Source organism: Paralichthys olivaceus, chromosome 2 (genome assembly GCF_024713975.1).
Source record: "Paralichthys olivaceus isolate ysfri-2021 chromosome 2, ASM2471397v2, whole genome shotgun sequence".
NCBI lineage: Eukaryota > Metazoa > Chordata > Actinopteri > Pleuronectiformes > Paralichthyidae > Paralichthys > Paralichthys olivaceus.
In genome coordinates, this window is record NC_091094.1 from 18219904 (window position 1) to 18243691 (window position 23788).

The window sequence follows — 23788 nt, forward strand, 5'->3', positions numbered from 1 at the left end:
CAGGAGAGGTGTTATCTACCTATATCTACCACCAGCTGTACTTAAAATGAAAACATACCTGTCATTGTCATTTATTGTCATGACACACAACTCTGTGTAGCTAATGTAATTACACACAACAATACACACAGGTGGGAAAGGGAAAACATTTTAATATTATCATTGCTACTTGATTTTGAATTTTCTGTTCTGTGATTTTGTTTGAAATTGTATCTTCTCGTTATGTGCTCGCATACTTTTAACAGTTAGATGGACTTGTGCTGCCCTTTTTATCAGATTTCACTGCATCATAGAGTATACAGCAACATGTCTGAGTGATTCATTGTTTTTCCAAGTTAAAAAAACTACATGGATCTGAGATTTTATTCATGCAATTCCATTCTTTCTAAATATGTTTAGCTAAATGAGCACTACAAATGACTATATCGTGACTGAAGACTTACTTCAATGTAAGGTTTAACCACTTAGTATTAGGTTCTTGCCAGTAATAATTTAGTATGTGTGCCCCTTTTTCCCTTTCTTGTTAGATGATTCATATTAGTGTGAGTGTGTGCTTGTGTGGGACTGAGTGGTGTAAACAGCACTGATTCACCTGCTGGGGATTTTCCTATAATATTTTTTCCTATAATGACAAATTAAATGTACACAAACAGTAAAATCAAAATCATCACCCATTGTCTCTGTATCCTGTTTCTGCACCATTTTATTATTTATTTTAATTTATTATTTTCATTCTATGGCCTTTGCTGGTGCTTTAGTATTTTTTTTTTTCCTGATGAGTTTCACATAGGAATTTTCCCTTATTTGCATTGAGGGTCAAAGTTTGTGGAGAGTTGTTTTCATATACTTTTAATGTATTGTTTCATGTATTTTATCACAAACATGGCACACATGCAAGCAAGCTGTACACATTTTCCATCACATAAAGGACAATGACTTCAGTTTTGGTTATGGAACAAGATCCGAACTGTCCCTAACAATCTGCTCCCCCTACCTGCAAGTCCTCAGTGTTATCCTGATAGGTCAGCAGCTCTGTCTCCTCTCCCCTGTCAGACAGCACTCTTTGGCGCAGGTGAATGGCCAGTCGCTCTTTTCCTAAAATCCTCCTGGCTAGGCTACATTGCCCCAGAGTCTGTCTCAGACTCCACCTGGTGCCCCCTCCGGACCCCCCTATCCTGGCCTGCAGGTGGGAGAACGGGGTGTTGGGGAGCTGAGGCCTGCTAGGGCTGGAGCTGGCAGGAGGAGGTGTGTTCTGACAGCTGAGGTTGGAGGGTTGAGTTTGTTGGGAGAGGGTGTTGGGGAGGAGAGAACACCGAGCATTAGGACTTGGGAAGGTGTTGAGGAGGGAGTTGAGGGTGTTGGTGCTGGGGGTTGAGTTAGCTAACTGTTGCTGGGTGTCTGGACTGGGTTTGAGTCTCTTGGCTGGGGGTGGACCTCCCTTATCTCCCTGGGTTGCCTGTGGGGCTCTATGTCCTGTCTGGGTCCAGCTCTCGTTGTCTGCCTGGCTCTCTGTCCTGGCTCTCCTCAGCTCTGGGCAAACAAAGATGATGGAAAATAAGAGAACAGTCAGTTCACTGGAAACAAAACTAAAAACAATCATTCCCCTCTAAAACCTAAAAAAAAGCTGTCCATAGGGAGAATTTCATATTTTCAGTTTGACTTTTTCTTCCCTGTATGAACCAATTTCCCACCTGAGTTCGAGTTTGGAGTGGGGCTGTTACTTATTCCGTCTGTCTGTGAATCTCCTCTCCACCTGTCGATCCAAGTGTCAGCCGGCTGACCCTGAGCTTGAGGGGTCTGTTGCAGCTGTTCTAATAGCTCAGCCAATCGAGTGTGGCCCCTAGATCGAGCAATGTTGAGAGGCAAGCGTCCAAGTGAATCAGGAATAGAAAGAGCTCTTGGATCCCACTGGTAAAGCACCAATGCTGCCTCAGTATGGCCCAGAGCACAAGCCCACATCTGCAGAAACCAGTAATGAAAAATCACACACAGCCATGGACAGATAGATACATACATTTGTAACACCATTCAGTCACTCACCAGTGGAGTGCAGGAAAAGTGGTCTACATTAAGAGGATCCACCTCCAGCTCGAGGTCAATACTGTCCGCATGCTTTGTGCTGCAGAGCAAGACAGCAATAGTGAAATTAATTGGCACGGTCTGTGTGTTCACGATGGTGTGCCGTGTGTGTGTGTGTTACTCACCGCCAGCGAATGAGTGTCTGAATGAGCCCTGCATAGCCCTGAGCTGCAGCCAGATGCAGTAAGGTCATTCCTCTGGAGTTCTTACTGTGGACGAGCTGATTGGAAGAAGCCCAGCACGACTGAGACATCATCTTCTCACAAACCACCACCACGCGACCCTCGAATGAACCCTGATCGGGAGAAATCTGGAGCATTGGAGAGGAGGAGTGGAATAATGAGTTAAACCAGTAAGTCTTGGGTGATCAGACTTTTTCTGCATTTTGTTGCTTTTTCAAAATGTTCAAGGTGTCACAACATTGAAATGCTGAGCCTATGGATCTTGCAAACATAAATTATAAAATAAAAGCAACACATTTGAAATGTAATGTAATCCAGTGCCTATATGCCTGAAAGAAATGCTTCCACTGTGAGGTTTACTGTTTATTCTGTTTTAATAAAACTATCTTAGAAAATAGTGGATTCAACACCTCTCTGAATCAGAAGTTAGTGGAATTTCTTTTACTTGAAGGCATTATGTTTTGCTGAGTAAATTTCAATACGAATTCTTTACAAAAATGTTACTTCGATAGGTGTTTCAGTTATTAGATTATTACCGTTAAGTCCTCAAATTCTATGTCAATCACTCAAACACAGTTTTAAAGACTAGCTTTTAAGAACTAAAAACATACTATTTTGTTTAATGCTGGTTGTCTGTTCTGCTCACTTTATACAGTTTTAGATTGCATATCTTAAAAAAAAGAAAACTTCAGCCTAACTAAATCAATTCTTCCTGCCTTACTTGAGACTGCTGATCAGTGGCTCCTCCTCCCTCCACTCCTCCACCCTTGGTTGCCATGGTTTCTGAGCTAGGGTTCTGATTGGATATCTCAGCCATCCTCTGTTCCATCTGCTCCAGACGCTCCAAGATGGACATCCTGAACTGGGTATCTACAGAAATGAAGGCGTGACACACAATGCAGCTGTAAGCATCGGCCAGATGTTCGTTGTGTTAAAGAAAAATCATATCATGATTTCGTAAATCCTGATCTGAGAGTCTTAGGGAGAGAAGCTCTTCTCTGGGGGGCTTCAGGCTAAAAGGAATATCAGGGCTGGAATCTTGTAAATCCCCTTATCAACTAGGGAACTGGGGAACAAAGTAAAATGTGTGTGTGTGTGTGTGTGTGTGTAAGAAAAGAGTGCATATCTTACAACAAATGTAAGTCCTGCATGTCCGTGTTGAGGTTGTATGTGAATGTGACCCTTTTGTTTCAGTACTGCTGCAGTTTTGCTGCAGTGCACATTATGTCATTCCACCTGCTGCTCTCTCACTCAGTCTCTGTTTTCCCTCCTCTCATTTCACTCCAATTTTTCTTTCTGCTTTCTGCAGCAGACACACTGGGCTGAAAGGGTGGAGCCACAACAGTGACACAAAGGCTCATGGCTCCTCCCTTTACGCTCCGCCAATCAGACGCGGAGTAGAGACTCCCAGTAATACAGCTCATCTGAATACAAAGCAAAACACCTGCCAAACACAAGATGCAGCAAATGCAAACACAAACACAGACCAGTCCAGGCATAAAGACACATACATTCACAAACATTGGAATTTGAATTAAAAAAATTAATTAAAAAAACTTTATTAACTGATACATTAAAATATTATTGCAAAGTTGATAAGACTAATATACTGAAATGTGACATTTAAACATAGAAAAGTGGATTAGTGAATTTAAAATATGGAAACTCCTTTAGAACACATTGTAGGACTTCAAAAATCAAAAATGTATGATAATGTCATGCAATCATATTTTTACTTATTATTTTTTAGGAACATGTCACTTAAATGCAAATTTAGAAATGTTTTGAGCATAGTAATTAGATACATAAATTATAGTTGATCAGTAAGTAGGCTACTATGGTGACATACTCTGGGCCAGTTACGTATAACTTATTGTCCTTATTAACACAAATCCAGCTGCTTTTGCTGAGGGTTACTTTATGTTGTATAGATACCTGTGGATTTACTGACCAACACTCACACCTTTTCTGTTCTGTTGATGGTTTGTTTCCATGATTATACTTGGATTCTTCTTTTCAAAACATGTTTGTAGAAAAACATATGTTATACTACATTTATTTTTATTTTACCACTGTTACGGTTCTTTATATTAATATCTCTATTTCAATATTCATATTCCATCGAACTATTACCAAACATTTAATGAAAGTTATCCAAAGTGATAAGTAAAACCAGTCACAGCATGTTGACATACTTTTTGTTACAAAGTACAAGCAACAGTAGGTCTATTAAACTATACCTATTTTGTTCACACAGATAAGATCTTCACTTTTGGTCATATCAGCCTAAATAAAAAATGATACAGATTTAGATACTGAACTTTCAGTACAGAAACTTGCAGCTGCGAACATAAATATCTAAAAAAACAACCTATAAGCATGTGTTCAAGCTTTGTGATCAACACAACTGTTATCATTATGTGGGCCTCCTCTACAGGAGCCACGTTAGCCTCCCTTCAGTTGTTGTTGTGGAGTTCAGTGGCGCTGTCCACTCCTGCTGGTGCTGAAACAGAACAGGTCGACTGGAAAACTAAAAGCCTGAAGGCTGATCATCAGGTCTGCTCAAACAAACATCAGACAGGCAGTCGCTTGGATTTCAGCTCAAACATATAGCGTGCAACAAGAAGGAAGACTTGTGGCTTTTCTATGGTCCCTTTGTCTGAACCAGACAGAGGCTGCATGTGCTCCACATGTCGGTTACTACTTATATCAATCCTGGGATGCAAAAGCAGCGCGAAGCTTTACAGCTATGAGGAATACATTTGGACAACAGGTACATTTATCTACATCAACACGGCAACAAAAACAACTTCCACAAACAACAACACAGACCTGAACGCCAATTAAAGGAGCGCGTCTTGAAGTTATGATCAATTTAAAATCAAATGAGCTACGAACCCAAACTGCGTCTCTCTCTCTCTCTCTTATGTGCTGCTCTCTTTGTTCCCGCTTCTCCTCAAACCCCGTTAGTTTGAAGACTCACACATTCCTACTCCGACCGAGCAAAACACAACTAAGTGCAGTGAGAGAGAGAAACAGGGAGAGAGAGAGATTGTATGAGAGGGGGGAGGGTTCGGGTGAGCTGTCTCCACGTTGTGTCTCGCAGAGCAGCGCTTCAAATCCGCCCGCCAGACTCGGAGCTGCAGGAGGCTCGGTCGTCATCAGCACAACAATAGACCGCACACTGGATAAACTGGAGCAACGTGCACGTGACGAGCTCGTGCACCGAAGCATTTTTGCTCAGAATAATATTTATCTCTTTATATTTTGTTCCCTTCAAGGCACTTAAGCTCTTGGCTGCACATTTGGGGCCAAACAAAGGGGCAGAGCGAAAATGAGCAGAGCGCGTATGCAAGTGTCGCTATCACCGCTGAAAGTCAAACACACAGTCTATCTCTATATACATGTCCTTATATAAATAAATATATATCTATAATGTGTGTCGGCAGAGCAGTAGTGGCCAACACATGGACTTTAAAATGGTGACTGTGATTTAAAGTCCTTGCCCTTCACTCCAGCAAACAGCCAGTCTGCTGTGACTGTGGAGCCGCATTGCCGCATTGCGCAACGCAGAGACGGGGGTGAACAGAGTAACCCAGGACATGCCTCACTGAGGAGACCCGTGTGTTTCTGAGCTGCAGCTGCACCACAAGAGATATTTGCACACAGAGGCTAACACCCCTGGTGCTGTGCACATATGCAGCCAAACGTCCCAAGACCTGAATCACAAAAGTACATTTAACCTTCCACATCTTGAAGCAACTTTTAACTCGTTTTTTGAACTGTCACAAGATCAGCAACTACAGCTTGAACAAAACAATCTCCCTCAGAGTCGTCTCCGACAAACAAACACTCAATTTGGACTCAACAGTAAACCAGAGCCTTAAACAAACCTAACAAAGACAAATCCTAATCCTTTATGGATCATGATTTCAAAAAAGAACAGGCGTCAGTACAAGTCAACACCTTTTTATTCCTGCATGAAGGCAGAGGGTGACCACAGAAAATAAAGCTGCCTGCAGGCACAGAAGATAAAAGTTTAGCCCAACAGCAGCATCAATGTCTATACTGTTTGTACATCAGCAGATGTAGACCAAATATCTCATGACATAACAGAGCAACAGAAACGACAGCAACACAGTGACACACACACCCATATACACACATCAACAGGTTTTCTCAGAGCTAAACTGATTAGCATAGAGGTAAGTCAGAGAACAATTTAAATAACTTAAGAAAGAAAGAGAAAAGGTTCATTTTCTATCATGATTTGAGGTTTAACCTTCTGGAGCACAAATACAACAGTCAAGTGAATGTTGAAAGATACACACACATTTGCTGTCTCCCTCTCTCTGACCCCGTTTACACAAGGCATTAGAATATGTCCTGAGTGATCCAATCACAAATGCTCAGCTCTTAGTTCAGGTCTGAACGCATCATAATGCATCCTGAATGAATCTTGAAATCCGATCACCCAGACCACATTTGAAGTGGTCTGGGTCACAAATCCTATAGTTGCATTAATTAATTCAGCCCCTCCTTGCTTACGCCAACACATACGATAATACCAAGTCTGAACAGGGCCTTTTTTCTCTTTGCTTTATTTGTTATTGACACATGGAACACTCCAGGCACACAATGCAGCAGTTATATAGTCTCTTCCAGTTTATGGTTCATGCTCTTTATTGAGTAAATAACAGCAGCCAGCAAAAGTTGCTGTGAATCCCCTTGTAGTCAAAAATACACAAGCAAATTTCTCTCACCATCCAGGGACAGCCAGTCGTGCTGAGAAGATGGCAGGGCAGGAAGATCACGCGCCTTGTATTCAAACACCACAGAGGAAGAGATGACTTCACCACCCATAGCTACCTGTAGCATCACCAAGCCAGTGTCATGGGCTGGAAGCAGATGTGAGTTAAGGTGTTAGTAAAACTGATTAAAGCAGTTTTCAGACATGACTTTCAGAGAATCTTCGAAGAATTGGGTCCGGACTTTCACAGCAGTTGATCTTTCACACATGCACAACGCAGCCAGGGGGTTCTCTACTCACACGCATTCACATGCAACAACAACAAATTCCCCACACTCTTCAGGTGAGGGGTGGTGCAGCAGGCAGAGGCAGGAAATAACATATTAATTCTGCTGCAGAGATCACGTGATTTTGTTTACTGCACATCAATACCAGCATCGGCTCTCATCACAAAAAATTCTCATGACATCTTTGCCGGTGTCTTCTACGTGTATGGGACTGCTTTTTTGGAGGATCTCCAGAGTTATGTGCATGTCTGAAAGCAGCTCAAGTGAAGGGACAGAGAGAAAGAGCTGCTCTCGAAGCATATTAGGACAATATGTGAATGTCTAGTGTCACTTTCACCCATTTGTTCCTGAAAGAGACTATTTGCCAAACACTTCTCCCCTGATCACACACTTATTGTTGGAGGATATGACTCATGTATCACATATTGTATCATCCTAAGAACCATGTCAAGCACTGCGTAGATTATCTGCCTGCAAGACAATGTCTCTATCAATTATTTTTTTGCATTGTATGTTCTAGTATAAGAGAGACAGCCAACATCTCTCTCCACAAGACGACAAAAAAACCTTTTGCTACAGACTCATTATAGGGATTGATGGTTGGGTTAAGGTTTAAATTTTAAAATAAAGCATATTGCTTTTCCGTGTATGAGTCAGTAATAAGAGGAGAGAGCTGCATGTGAGTCATAGACTTTATATTAAGATGGACGATGCATCTCCACTTCCTCCCACTATCCATAAATGAAGCTAAAATATCCCATACATGAACGCTGCTATCTTGCACATTTAGACCCAAAGTCTGTGCAACAGCAATCTGCGGTATTGCGGTCCCATACATACACACCCTTACGCATTTCACACAACATTTCATACAGTTTTAATACCAATAAATAAGTAATTAAAACCAAACTTACTGAAAATATTAACCCAACCACCTTTGAGAAAAAAATATTAAACGTGTACTTTGTCTTCTTAGTTGGTCATCCATGTCCCATCTACCAACATGGAGGGGGCAAGATTTATGACTTATATTGCAGGCAGCCATATGGCGGCAATTGAGATGCTTTAACTAAACTTTTGGGAAGCTGTCATGTCGTCCATCTTTATAGACAGTCTATTTTGTGTGTGTGTGTGTGTGTGTGTATGTGTGTGTGCATACAAAGGATTGTTACCTGGGCAGTAGCAGCGCAGCACCCCAGGCTGGATGAGAGCAGCGGGGACACTGATGTGGTCAAAGAGACAGCTGTACTCACTGCCCGACTCCAACCATGGACCTGTGATCAGCACCTTCACTCCGCCCTGCGGCACAAAGGCACAGGCCTCAGTCTCATGTCACAGAATAGATACTTCATCTTCAACAAACTGCAAAGTGTTTACTTCATCATTCGTACAAAGAGATGCAAGAGTGAATGCAAGAGTGAGACACCTGACTGAGTGCTTTTGTTTGAATTTACCTCTTACAAAATGCCTCCAAGTCAGTGAGGGTGTCTGAAACACAAGTGACTGTGTGTATGTGTGTATATGTGTGTGTGCTCTTTTACAGATGACTTTGTGAGGATCATTTTGAGCCTGTAACCAACTGCCATTTGGGGAAACTGAGGACTTTTTGTCCCACTTTTAATGGGCCATTTCAGGGTCAAGACTTGTTTTAGGGTTAGAATTGGGTTTTGGTATTGGTTAGAGTCAGGGTTAGGGTTAGACGTTTAGTTTCGATGGTTAAGGTTAGGGTAAGGCTCAGGGAATGCATCATGACAATGAGTGTCCTCACTAAGATAGATGTACAAACATGTGTATGTGTTTCCAGAAAAAAATATTTCTATCACATATCCTGATTCCATCTGTCAGAAAGAAACTTCATAGGTACAGAGGACTAAAAATGGAACCTTTTATTTTCTGTTATATAACTCTGAACTGAAAGATATTATAACCTGCCTCATTTACAAAATAATTAAAAACATTTTAATAACATATCTCTAAAGAGTCTCTAAAGAGTCTAAAAGGCCTGGTAGCAGCCCCTAGAGGCTCTAAGGCTCCTTACATCCAAGTTGTCTGAACCATCTATGAGACACTGCCATGTGTTCTCTTTAGTGCTGCTAAAAATAATACATAGACAACATACTGTTGGACTCATGAAGTTAGATTACACAACAATGAAAAAGATTGAATTTTTCATTTACCAGCCTTTGGGAGAGTCTTTGGGAGAGAGTATTGTTGAGGCCCATTTAAAGTTCAATCTAAAAATATATACGATCACTCTTTAAGCATTTCGATGAAAAACGTGGGGTGTTTTTTGAGGAAAGTCTTAACTGGAATACTAAGTAAAATTTGTATGGTTGTCTTTTTGAGATTTTTTCCACTAACTGCACTAACTTGTTTTCTTTTAACTGATGTTGGTTACATGGCATGTTGCCAACATTCAATCATAATTCAGTGGCAGAACTGGTGTGTGAAATATAATAAGCTGTACATGGGTACATTAATGAGGCCACCCAGGGGAATCGGTGTAATATTGAAATTTCATCAAAATCCAATCAGTAGAGTCTGAGACACTCTGGCTTCTGAATGACCGCACAAAGCCAGGCCGGCGGTGTTAGTACAGATTGTGCTCAACTTAAATTAATTGTTTAGCATCAGTGTGAGTCACCGTCAATCATATGTTCGAAAGACTGATTTTATTAGGGAACAATGAATAAGTAATGATAATCATGTTGGGTTTACTAACCTCTGGATAAGACCACTCTGGGGAGTAGTCTGTCACACCAAACAGCCTCCCAGTCTCCTGGAGCAGTCCCAGAGCTCCCTGCTCCACCTCCGAGCCCTGCAGGTGGCCCGCTGCTGTGCCCTGCTCCTCTCCTGCTGCCCCCTCCTGGGGCATCAGAACCCCAGTGACTGCTGCCCCCACCCCGCCCCCAGACCCCTCAACTGAGATGAAATCATTGATGAGATCAGAGAACTGGCTTCCAAATGAAGCCTCAAAACCTTCCAGACTGATGGCTGAGCCTGCCCCAGCTGCTGCGGCCGACACGCCCCCACCTTGCTGAGGAAGAGGAGAGCTGTAGAGCGCCCCCTCGATGCTTGTACCTGCAGCTATCGACTGAGGACTGGCCCCCACTGAACTGCTGGCCCCCGGCAAGCTTACACCATTACAGAGAATCTCGTTTTCCCCTCCCCCTCCTACACCTCCTCCTCCTCCACCCTCCTCTCCCCCGCCATTATCATCTGTGGGTTGCAGGTAGTGCTCTGTGTCCACGCTTGCGTAGGCCTCATGAGGATCCCCAGGCTTGAGTAGTAACTCTCCTCCATTCTCAGAAGTTTTGTCTAGGCTCCCCATCTCTCGATGTCCCCTGCTGCCTGACTGGTCGACGGTAGTGTCCTGTGTTGTCAGGGGAAATGAGCCAACTGCTGCTCCTTGTCCATTCCTTCCACACAGGCCCTGCTGGTCTGGGCTGGCTTGGTGGAGATGTGTATGAGGATCTCTATTGGTGACCGGAGATTCTGTTGGCACTGTGGGCAGACCTATGTAAGGTTGGGCCTCACCTGAGTCCTGGGTTCCCTCAGTACCATTGGTCTGCAGCTGAGAGGGCTGGCTCGTCTGGGGGGAGGCTTGGAGGAAGAGGCTTGGGGAGGGGTGGTGTGTAGTCTGGCTCAGACTTGGGACACAGGCGGATGACATGACAGCACTGAAGTCCATTTGCTCCAGAGTGGTGCTGGGGCTGAGGCCTGTTCCCTCTCCCACATAGCTACCCTGTGTGGCCAGTGGTGGCTCCAGGGGCACTGGTTCCGTCTTGATGTTGTTGACGAGGGCTGGGTTGTAGAGGAAGCCGTTAGAGTGGAGTCCTCCATCATCACCATTACACCCCTCTATCTTCCCTCCACCTCCACCATACGTCTGGCCCTGCTTGGGATTGTTGAGGAAGCAGTCGGGGTCAAAGGTCATGGTGGTTTCAGGGAGGCTGACTGTGCCACCAGAGTCTAGAGAGCTGGATAGAACCAACTCTCCTCCCTCCCCTAAGCCCACCCCACCAGGAAATGATGCAAACCTCTGGTTTTCGGGGGCCACAGCCAACAGGATGCCAGTGGTGGTACTCTCGTGGGCAGATGCAAGGAGGTGGGTGTGACCAGCAGAGTAAACTGAATCCCCTGTCAGTGTGGTGACCTCAGACATGAACACAGCAGTGCTCTGTGACAGCCCAGCCCCAATGGAGAGAGCAGGACTGTCGGCCATGTCACTAGTGATTGACAGTGGGGAGCTCTGGGTGGTGTCAGGGACCTCCACCTGGTTGTTGGAAGTGGAGGAGGACACCTCCATGCTGCTCTGTGGAAGTAAGGAGGGTTTGGTTATCCTGCCGTTCCTCCTCTCTCCTCCGCCCACTCTGCCCCTGCCCCCCCCAGGACTGGGCTCTGTCTGGCCTTCTGATACATCGCTGTTCTGGACCTCCGTGCCATCTGCTTCCTCGGCTCTCTGGCCTGCCGCTACACCAGTCCCCACCACAGATCCACCCCCTGCTGCTGCCCCTGACTCCTGCTTGGATGAGATGATGCGCTGCTTGACACTGGAACATTTCTGATGCAGGCTGCTTCCAGCACCTGACAGAAGAGATGAGCAGAGGAAAACACAATTTTAGACAAAGTACACTGTCATCATATTATCTTTATATTTATGTCAATCTGTAAAGTAATGTTGAATTGCCTCACTAACATTTGACAGTGTGTAATGGCGCCATCCAGTGTTCAGAGACTACACTACACAACTGAATTCATTGAACAGATCTTAAAAATTCAAAACATGTATGCAAAACAAACTATTTGCTTCTTTTACATTCAAATTTTTTACAATATGTTTCAAGTTTCCAAATTGGACTTTCTCATTTACATTTTCTGGATTTAGCCCGAGTAAAATAACAAACACCACAGAGTTGAAGTGTCAGAGACCTAATTCCCATTAAATCCCAATGACCACAGAAGGATAAAGTCAGTGTTTGAGAGACGAGAGCTAGGATAAGGAAAAAACAGAAAGCTATTTTGTGTGAACAAATTAGGGCAGACAGAGGAACAAGAGGGACTCTGAGTCAGATAGGAGACAATTGAAGGAGTACTTAAGTCAAAAAGCCACTTATTTTTGGGCAGCTGTCCTTACATGCCCGTTTGAACCAGATCAAAGGATGGCTGAGATTAGGTAAGTGTCTACGTGTGTTAGTATGTGTACTGGAGTTATCTACTCCCTGATGCTCAGCTATGAATAATACATGCTGGATATTTCAGGCATCTCTGTCTTACTTCCCTGTATTCTTCCTTTTCTTGTTTGCAATGATTGTCTGCCTCTAGGTGGCAGCATGGCGTTGACTGTTGGAACCATCAAGTCTATATCTGCCTATAGCCTGGCTGAATGTTAAATTAATACTGTCTCATCAAAAGGTGGCTTGTTAAAGAACAATTTTGTCTAGAAATCCATCCCTCATGTTAAGTTCTGTTTTCACTTTAAATATATATACAAAAAAAGATGTGATATTCCAAAAGTTAGATTTTTTTTAACTGTTTATGTTTGAACACACCTATCTGGAAATTCAGTTGTTGCCTTTTGGCTTAATGATTTATTTTTACATTCAGCAACATACCTGTAAGATTAAATTATTAACACAGACAAGAGATATATTCATGCAAGAGACATTTTCATATCATCTCCCCTGAATTGTTTTAAGCACCTGTTGTCTCATCTAATAAGGGATGGCATGGCTCCAGACTGTGCCCAATACCACTGCCAAGTTGTTTATAAAACCCTAAAAACAAGCCAGTGAAGCAAATTATCTGTTTTGGATTTACTACACTGATTTCCTACAGATTAATTTTGAAGCTTGGCTAGTGTAGGGTCATCATCTTTTTCATCCCTACTGTACCATGACAAGTGGTATTGTTATTGAGCCAAGGTGACTCACAACCTTGGGTTTTGGAGAAGCGTGAGGGCTGATATATGAGAGCTCTGGAGTAGGAGGGAGGCGAGCACTGAAATGGCAGTAAACACTAACTCACACATGGGTTTGAGTTGTCCAATGAGCTCCTCCTTGCTCCACTTGGCCCACTCCTTCCTGTCTGTGTTGATAGAGCAGAGGACAGGGCCGCATGGCTTCCCGCTATCGTCCACTGCCGGTACATTCAAGTAGTGCACCAGCACAATGTCTGGGTTCTACAGGACAAGGGCACAAAACACAACCAAACAGAGACATGCACGCACGTGAAGTTAGTTTAACACAACCCTGTGTTTATTAATGCATTGTAATGTTCTTACAGTACACAGGGAGGGAGAGAGTAAAATGATAGAGTCTATTTACAAAAAAAAGTGGAGGGTGGGGAAAAGGAAAGCAGGAGAGAACGTGGAGGTCAGGGAGGAGGTCGGACGTAGCGTGTCAGATAAGATTCTCACACCTGCCCATAAAAGATTTAACAGCTCGAGCCCACTCATCACTCTCTCTAACCCTGCAGAGGCTGTGGAAGAATGTGTGTGTGTGTGTGTAGAGAGAGAGGGAGGGAAAGAGAGGGAGAGAGAGCAGTTCAGAGTAGTTCTAACTATACTGTAGGCCACCAGCAGACCTATGGAATTTCGACCCCATGAATGATTCAACAAGTGCGTTCATGTGCATGTGCATGTGTGTGTGTGTGTGAGAGAGAGAGAGAGAGAGGGAGAGCAAAAGAAGCTCCTCTTGATGAAAGATTCAGTAGACAGACTCAGGTGAGGGGGAGGACCTGCTGAGGTGGAACACTTTTCTCTCCAAAAGAGGATGGCACAGTGGGCTGCTACAGCACCACAGTGTGCAGTGTTACAGCACTCACAGACTGATTTATGATCATATTCACTGATGTGTTTTGATTTATGTGCAAGAGCAGAAATAGTACATTTCACATAAAGCAAGAATTCCCCCCTAAAATGTCCAGACTGCAGGGATCTAACTAGTTTGGCATGCTGAAAAAGAAAATATATTGGGTTAGAGCAAATTTAATTTTCAGTCAGTGGCTGGAATTCCCTTGTAAGTTTTATGTGACAAATTATGCAGGACATTCCAGTGGAGGAATACATATATACATATGCATTTACATACTTTAAATGAGCATTGCTGGGTGTTCAATATATCTTTTTAAATGAACGGAGAGGAAAAGGAGAGAAGAAGTGTAAGTGTATACAGGCTTGTTTGAAATTCATCATGTAACCTGTCATTGAAGATGATGAGGTTCTGGTGACCATATCTTGCATGGACAATAAAGGTAGAGATGTGTGTGTGCGTGCGTGGACATATGTGTTTATGCTCTCTGTTGTCTTTCACATGAGCAGTAGAGTGAGTCAAACATCTATATGAAAAACAACATGCCTTAATACTCAGGAGACACCTGTGCATGTGTGCATATTCCGTGAGTATGTTTGTGTGTGTGTGTCTGTGTGTGTGTGTGCTGTTTGTAGCTCCGGGTTGTTTTCCTTGAGAGGACCACATAGAGTTATACCCCAGTCCTTGATGCTCTCTATAGGTATTGGGAGTCAGGGTTAGATAACACACTGTGTGCGTGAACTCACAGTCAACTTCAGGCAATGAAATGCTCTGAACAATATGTGAGCTTTATACAAGACCTACAGGCCGAGCATTTTCTTTCTAAACTCGAGTAGTGGAACTGTTTGTGTGTAGGCCACTCCGCTCAGCCACACAACATCAAGTTTTATTATGGGCCCAGCTTCGTGATAGTATTTTCAGTATATAATCTGCCTCATTAATTTAGAAGAGGAGGATGTTTATTGCAGGTTTTATGGTTTGGCTTAATGTTTAGTGTTTTGAAAATATAATGGACACTTTAACAGTTTTGTGTAATATACTATATATTCTCTGGTTGTCCAGTTTTGTGTAGAATGGTGAATTAAGCCTTAACATAGCTGGAATAAATGTCACAGAATGACGTTATGTCAGAGAGAAGGGCCTGAAAATGACAAAACTATCCTGCTGTAAATGACGGATATTAATAAATTATTACCACAATGTAAATAATGTCAAAAATGTGATTTGTATGTGTATAAAAGGCAAGGTGGGACAGGGGGTGGGCTTACCTGCAGCAGCCAATAGCATCTACGATGGAAGGTGGGGATGATGGAGGAGTGGACGTAGCAGCCATACAGACACTAGAAAGAGGAAAGGAGAGGAGAGGGGAGGAGAGGAGAGGGGAGAAGAGGAGAGGGGAGGAGGGGAGAGGAGATAATCGGGAGGTAAACAAGAAAAGAAAAAAGGAAGGAATCAAGACCAAAAGTGAAAAAGGGGGAGAAAGGAGAGGACAGTAAAGGAGAAAACAGGAGAGGAGAGCTTAGGTTATACCCACTTAGGTTGTATTGATTGCGGTGCTAAAACTAAATTGCAAACATGCTGTATGCGTTTTTTCCTAATGTCTTTTCTAAAATACCATAAATCTGATGTTGACAATTATAGCACAAGAGATGGTGAAATTTACTGCCTCAGCAGGACCAGACAAAAACCCACTTGGAATTCATAAAAAGTCACAATGTTGTCAGCTCACAGACAGTGCAAGAGAGATCGGAAACAGTGAAGAGGACGAAGAAGAAGAGGAGGACGTGAGGAAAGCATAGAGTGATAGTGGAGTGGCAAGGTGGAAAAGATGAAGAGGCAGTTTGGGATAAGACTCAATCCAACAGAGGATGATTACATACATATAAAATAATGTGTACATGTGTAGAAAGGCGGAAATCGACAAAAATGTATGATTGAAGTGGTTTATACTTTAATATTTTGTTTGGAAGTGTTACCCTGTGGTATTAAATATCAATACTGGCGCCAGTGAAGTGGTTTCTGAACCGACACCAAAACATTTTTTCTTAATAACATAGGTCAAGTATATTAAATATGTTATTCCATAGATCCTTTTCTTTATTAACAATCTTGGGTGCATCAGTGTGAAATGCAAGGCAGCTGTACAAGAGCTCATTCTCTCATAGTCTAAAAGCAAATTGCCATCTAAATCAGTAAATACTGTGTACCAAGGTATACAGAAGACATTAAGCCAGGTTTCAATTTGTTGACCTTTTTCAATATTCTGTGCTATGGGAACATTTTGGTCAAGGCTCAACCTGTACTGAGGTTCGATGTCTAATGAGGAGCGTGTTTCTGGTGTTTGACAGAGGAAGGATGAAATGATGACAGAGGTCTTTTTCAAGGTCATCACGACCATTTTTCTACTTGCACTAATAACATGAATCACACGCACATGCACGTATGAATTTGTTGTTTTCTAAGACAGAAATTGCACACGCACACACAAATACTCAGCGATCAGGTTGTATATAATCAACACTTAAAACTCATCCTGTTTCCTTTCATGTACACACTTATATTTTCTTGCCATTTTGCCTCTTCTCAGAAGTAGCCCGCCCTCTATCTAAAGTGTGTTTTGCCAAAGGCAGAGTGCATTTCCATATATTTCCATTTGATATGAGGAGGCTTTCCATCCAGGGTTATGTTTTTCTCTCCAGCTTCCTGCCTCTCCCCATCCTCCTTCTCTCCCTCTGCTCATCTCTGCGTTCTGCTCATTCCCTCATTCCCGTCCCTTGCTCTACACGCTGCACGCTTGCTTGGGGGGGGTCCTGAGAAGGAGGGTGACACAAACAATTACCGAGCAACTGCCAGGGAGAGAAACACTTTCTGTTACAGATGTGTGTGTGTGTGTGTGTGTGAATGTTCAGGCAGGAATGTAGAAAAATGAACGGCATGTGAGATGAATGTCAATGTGAGTGTGGGGTTGTAACTCATAAAGGTGTAGATAAAAATATTAAATCTCAATTATTCTTTTTTTCCTTTTTGCTTGTCTCCTGCTGACCTTTACCACAAAACTACTGCGCCCTCTGGAAACATCCATGTGCCTCCTGTCTCTCTCTGTCCTCTCCCTTCTACTTCGTTCTTTCTGTTTCTGACACATGCACGCTCACTACTCTCACCTCCTGGTATATTCCTGCTGAATAATCAATTTTTGAGCTGGCTGATGTGACTCTCACTCACACACACGCGCGCACAGACGCTGCCTTGAGACTGGATCGATACCCCTCTCTGTTCTGCTGAAGGAGGCATTGACATCATTCCTGGCCTCTGGCCAAACACACTCTTATCTTTCAGAAAGAGAGAGAGAGAAGGAGAGGGAGAGAGGGGAGCAAGGAAGGGGAAGAGAAAGAGAAAGAGAAAGAGAAAGAGAGAGAGAGAGAGAGAGAGAGAGAGAGAGAGAGAGAGAGAGACCACTTGCTCCCAGGTAACATATTGGCCTGTAGCCTCTCAGCATGTGTGTTTGTGTGCATTTGTGTGATACGCATGTCTCCTCGCAGTGAAGGAGAGTTAGTTAAGGATAAGACAGGCAGTAAAACCGTACTCAGTGCCAAACGACCATCGACTTGTTGTTCCTCTGCAGCCTCTCACCTCGACTCCCTGCACTTTGAGCTTCATGTGATCCTCTCGGGTGGTCTTCCCGTCTTTCCTCTTCTTCCAGCAGTAGCCATCTTTCCTGTACTTCACCTTCTTGCGGTTGTAGAGAATCATAGAGCCATTTTGAGGCCTGGTGATTAAGAGACAGACAAACACACAGTGTCACATTGTGTTGATCGTAAATGTTGCAATAATTTCATTGAAATTGAGAGCCATTCAACTCCATGGATACCAACCAAAAAATGGTGTTCAAGCAAAAAAGTATGAAAATTCTCTTGCCATGCTGTTTCATAAACACCAACTGGAACAAGCACAAACATGTTCTCATCTGTAAATGTTACTCTCACAGTTTAGTTAGCTGGTCCCATGCACCCCTTGCATACACAGACTCATACTCCTACGTGTTAATATTTTAGTAGGGTGATTTATCAGCACAGCAGGAACATCGGCCTCTGAGCTCCCATTCTATATACACTTGGTGGGATGAACACGCACGCACGCACGCACGCACACTGACACACACACACACACACACACACACACACACACACACACACACACACACACACACACACACTCACACCAACACACACACCAACACACACCAGGAGCCACACATGTAGAAAGACAGAGATGCTGTAGTGATATCAGACATGGAGGGACCTACAGCTGTGTGTTCTTTGGACTCAATGTCAAACCTGCTGCTCGGCAATCAATCATTTCACTTGGAAAACATTAAGGATAGGTGTGTGCATGTTTCTGCGTGTGTGTGTGTGTATGTAGGTGGATGAAAAATGCTTCTCAGCCTTATCTCATGACAACAGAACGAGAACAGGCCCGTTAACAATCAATAAACTAACACATACTCACAAGCGCCCTCTCTCCCTCACACATTCACAATGCACAGTCATGTGCACGTAGGCACATACACACATGTACACACACATTTACGCACCTCCTCTCTGCTCTCCTTAACCTCCTCTTCCCGATCAACCTCCAGTCTTTATCCCTCTTATCATACTATCTCTTCATTTTCTCTTTACTGCTTCCTCAGTCCCTCCATTCTCCACTCCGTTCCACCTTTTCTCATCTTCTCATTTCATCTGCTCCCTCTACTCCTATCACAACCTCTTTTTTTACTCTTTTTTCAAACACCTCCCCCCTTCTCGTCTCCTCTGATCTCCTCTTCTCTCCTCTACGAATTTGATGTAGACACATCTATATGGACCGAGATGATTGCAATTTACTCAGAACACTGTGTGTGTAGTGAAATTGAATTTACTTTGAGCTGATTTTCTTTGACACCTTAAATCTGTTCTGTTTTGGGGAGAGCCTGCCAGTTTCTTAGTGGAGTGGAGACCCCCACCCTCCGATCAAAGCTGAGTTTAGTCTCTGTCTCGAGCTGTGTGAGTCATCTCAGAGCTGCTGATTCTAATTATGTTATGGAGAAGATGGATGAGATCAGATGTGTGCCTGTGTGTATGTGTGGGTGGGAAATGCGTGCCCGTTCCTATGTTTGTGTGTGTGTGTGTGCACATGGAGGTGCACGCACGTGGACGGTACCCATGTTCGCAAACCTTCCGATTCAAGCAGACATAAATGCTATTGATTGTAACTGGACTGTGATGTGTGGGATATAAAAAGCTTTTCTACCGTTTCACAGTGTAGCAGAGCGAAAACAGAGAAGGCAAGGGGAGGAGAGTGGAAAAAAAGGCAAGATAAAAAGACATTGTGGGCGAGAGAGAGAGAGGGTCCAGTAAAGGGAGGAGAGATGGAAGGAGGAGTAGATGAGAAAGGAGAGGAGAAGCTGAGAGGAGGTAACAGTCATTACTTTCAACTGATGAGGAATTTCAGTGAGGGGGAAAATGAAGGTCATTGATTGTTTCCTTAATATTACCCCCCCACGTGTGCAAATGCATACACAAATATGGATACCAACACACACACAAACACACCCAGCACATAAATGTCACTGCCTCCGTTGGCTTAGCTCCTTTCCATCTGATGGGATTAGGTGTAATCTGTTTTAATCGTGCCTCGTGTCATGTGTAAATGGGATTATATCTAACTGCAGCTCAATATCACCAATATGACTGCTGTTGCTGCTGCTGCTGCTGCTGGGAGGCTGGGGCTGTATGGCAACGAACCAATCAATGAGAAATCCATCCACAACATAAACTGTGCTGCTGGCCTCAGGCTGCTCCTGAGAAGAGTCCTTCAGCTCGCACAATGGGAGAGCAGGGGCATCACCTCAGGCTTCGGTGGTGTCAGTCGTCAGGAATGGGGCCGTGAGACGACCGCTTCACTCACTTTACTTTACTTTACTTTTTCTTTCTTCTTTTCTTTCCTTTCTCACCTCTTTTCTGCCTCGTTATTCAACACTTCTCTTTCTTTATCATCCCTACATCTGCAGTAAATGTCAATAGGGTGATTTATCAACAATTCAATAAGCCATTTTTCTTCTGTCTTCCATTTTCTCTTTCCCTTCTTCCTGGCCACAGCCTCAACCCACTCTGGAAAAGAGCTACTTATGGTTCATTTGGATCGATGAATATTCAGTCCTGGCATGCGAATCCCTGTTCACACCCCATCATATGTACACACTCATACTCCCCCTCCCTTTGAACCCCCCCTTCACCCTGCTATGTCTGAATTATACATCACTTATCCTAATACATTTACATTTATTAATACTCCATTTTCAGCTGACTAGGTGCTTTACAGTCCTGCCATGTTCCAGAGCACTCTCTACATGTAGAGTGGGTCATCAGCAGGACTCTTTGGAGACTGTCGACGTACATTGCTAATGTTTTAATCAAACACAGACAAGCAGTTTTAGGCATTAACCAATGTCAGTAACTGGCTGATTGAGTGATCCTTTGTGTGAGATAGTGTGTGTGTGTTAACCATTGTCTGCACTCATCTCACCTGGTTTTTGGCGATGTCGTCAGCCACTCATCATGTTTCTCAAAAGTGATGAGATATGCAGCAATCTCCTGCGGAGACAAAGACAAGACAGAAAGGTCACACTGGTGAGTGTGCATGAGAATGTGAGTGTGAGTGAGTGAGTGAGTGAGTGAGTGTGTGTGTGTGTGTGTGTGTGTGTGTGTGTGTGTGTGTGCGTGTGTGTGTGTGTGTGTCAGAGGGAGATAAAACATAACAGGTATTTCCAGATGACCTGCCGATGTCCAGAGAGAGTATATGTCACTATCTGATTGCCACGGTGTGGTCTGGGCGTCTGATTGGTCACAGAGCAACCAGTCAGGAGACAGATATAGAGGACAAACCCTCAGGGCCAACAACCAATCACGCTCACCAATACACTGATGTCTCCCTCCACTAGGGAGGAAAAGCTATCTCTAAATACACACTCACACAGTCACCACATAAACACACACATAAACACACACACACACAGACTGGGGGAGCAGACCCATACACTAGCTGAGAGAGTGCACTGATAGGAAAAGTTTTCTTGTACTTTGCAGTTTCACAGTTTCCCGTCAGATAAAGCTTGCTCCTAACTTGATTCTTAATTCCTCCGGCACTCTTTTCATCTCCGCCGCTCTCCTCTCCTCTCCACACTATTTCCTCTACACTCACATGAATCCAATAAGGGAAAAAAGAAAGTTCAAATCATACAGGTGCATTCTACCGAGAGCAAGCAAAACAAAACGTCCATACTCCGAGATGGAGACACACACACACACAGATGCAGCCGAAAAGAAACTATTGTTTATACCTCACACTTTTGTAGTCGCTCACGCAACACTGCCTTTTTCCCCACTGCCTTTTTCTCACTGAACTCTCTCACCCATGGCTTCCTCCTTGAAACATTTCTCTCTCACCCCCCTCTCTGACTCCCGTCTCACCCACTTGTTGTGAAAGACTATGAAATGTAAATTGTCCTCTTAAGGCAATCAGTGTTTGAAATGTGGCACAAAGCAATAGTGAAAAAGACATCAACACTCAAGCACTCCTTCATCTACCCCCTCAGATCAACAGCCTCCACTCCAGACCTCCTCTTTCTGTGTGTGTGTGTGTGTGTGTGTGTGTGTGTGTGTGTGTGTGTGTGTGAGAGATATCAGGTATTTGTCCCAGTTTGAAACGAGAGCCCTCCAGCTTCACACCTATGAGAAGATATGGAGGGACAGAGAGGGTACAAAAAGGCAGGGGGAGACAAAAAGAGAAAGCAGCTTGAGGGTGCTGGCACTTAACTGATTGTTTTTTTTTTTTTTTTAGTATCCTCCATTCGATCCTCACGTCCCAACCCCCCACCGCCTCATCTGGCAAATATATGTGTGTTAATATGCATGTGTGTGTGAAGGGGGGATGGGGGGGTTGAGTAGACTGTCATCACACCCTTAATAATTATCACTATCAATTTGGTCACTGTTTATATTTCTTTCTGTCTGAGGCACATAAAACTGGTCGGAGCTGTGTTTGGGTAGGCTACACAGACACATTTTAGCTAGGCACAACAACAAACACACACACACACACACACACACACACACACACACACACACACACACACACACAGAGGAGTGCCTCATTCATTTATGCATCTATTCATTAGCTGTGACAGGCAGCCACCTCTCCTCCTCCCAAACCACTCCGCAGCAAGTCAATATCCTATACGGCCTCCACAGCCCCGGCCAAGCACACGGGCTCCCCTAGTGACTGTCAGCCAGTGGGAGGCGGGAGGAGAGAGAAGAAGAGAGGAGACGAGGGGCTGGGAGAGACAGAAGGATGGGAGGATTAAGAAGGAGGGAGAGAGACTTGCAATTAAAGGCCTGCCCCATAAGAGCCATTAAAAAGCCAGAAACAGAAGAGTCAGCTGAAACAGCAGTCTGACACACTCTAAAACACACCCACACACACAAACACACACATGCACACTCACACTGCAGACACACACTGCTGCTCACTCCCTCAACCAGCACACACACACACACACATACACACACACGCCCATGTGAAGAGTGACAGAAGTGAGATGCTGAAGGTCGATCGTCAGGAAGTCACAGTTATTGTCCCAGTGGAAACCAGTGATGGAGCGCTTAGAGTACGGCTGGCGACACAGTGACCCTTCAGGGATACTGTGCATGTGTGCGTGTGTACGTGTGTGTGTACATGTGTGTGTACGTGTGTGTTAGCTGTGCCAGACACAGGGACAGGGACAAGCATCTTTCTCTAGAGATCTACTCTAGAAACCCAGACATTCTGCATGTCTGTATGAGTCTACGTAATAATACCTTACGACAGGCCCAGCTGAACGTAAGCGTACACGTACACACATACACACATAGACACACAGACACAGACACACACATTTCCCAACACGGACCCATTACTCTCTGTCTGTGTGTGAGAGAAAGTGATAAAGAGAGAGAGAGAGAGAGAGAGAGAGAGAGAGAGAGAGAGAGAGAGAGAGAGAGAGAGAGAGAGAGAGAGAGAGAGAGAGAGAGAGTTACTTAAGAAATATCTAACAAAGCAGAGAGCATGAGTGGGAAGTTAGATTGGAGTGAGCGATGCAGTTGGGGAAATCAGCCTCCCACTCACGCATCACTGAGACCATCTCCCTCCAAGAAACTGGTGGCATGTACAGAAAAGCAGACAGCCACACACACACACACACACACACACACACACACACACACACACACACGGCCTCAGGGAGATTTCCAATGGAGGGGAGGGAAGTGGGGGGTCGCCTACACCACAACAGACTTATGCAGGAGCTTTCCCCAGGGAGATCCCATTATAGGGTCTGTCTGAGTGTGTGTGTGTGTGTGTTTGTTTGTGTCTGTGTGTGCATGCACATATTAAGTCTAATGATGAGCATCACCCCGACAGAGATCTGGAGAAAACAGAGATGTCTATAAACTGGAACTGTCACATCCATTCGAAGTGCCTCAAATGAAGGCTGCTGCTGGTTCTTACAGAAATCATGTGGCATTGAACACTTAATATTTTTGCAGCGCGAGGTTGTGGCAAAGTGAGGTGTCCTTTTCAACTACAGCATCCATCCCTGCCTTT

General features: G+C 43.9%; 1 protein-coding gene across 5 annotated transcripts in view; it reads right to left on the reverse strand.

The window, feature by feature from the left end:
• Positions 1-23788, reverse strand: part of LOC109629403 (calmodulin-binding transcription activator 1-like) — a 54855-nt gene that overhangs the window by 6587 nt on the left and 24480 nt on the right. For 4 of the 5 annotated variants that reach the window (XM_069510055.1, XM_069510067.1, XM_069510052.1 and 1 more), the window contains exons 4-15: positions 20675-20742; positions 17741-17876; positions 15379-15450; positions 13326-13479; positions 10021-11885; positions 8471-8597; positions 7025-7159; positions 2983-3131; positions 2205-2389; positions 2041-2119; positions 1692-1959; positions 995-1530 (exon numbers count right to left, since the gene is read on the reverse strand). In XM_069510055.1, coding sequence (XP_069366156.1) covers positions 995-1530; positions 1692-1959; positions 2041-2119; positions 2205-2389; positions 2983-3131; positions 7025-7159; positions 8471-8597; positions 10021-11885; positions 13326-13479; positions 15379-15450; positions 17741-17876; positions 20675-20742 — 3774 coding nt within the window. The remainder of the gene's footprint in view (positions 1-994; positions 1531-1691; positions 1960-2040; positions 2120-2204; positions 2390-2982; positions 3132-7024; positions 7160-8470; positions 8598-10020; positions 11886-13325; positions 13480-15378; positions 15451-17740; positions 17877-20674; positions 20743-23788) is intronic. The other variant, XM_069510078.1, reaches the window with a different exon arrangement.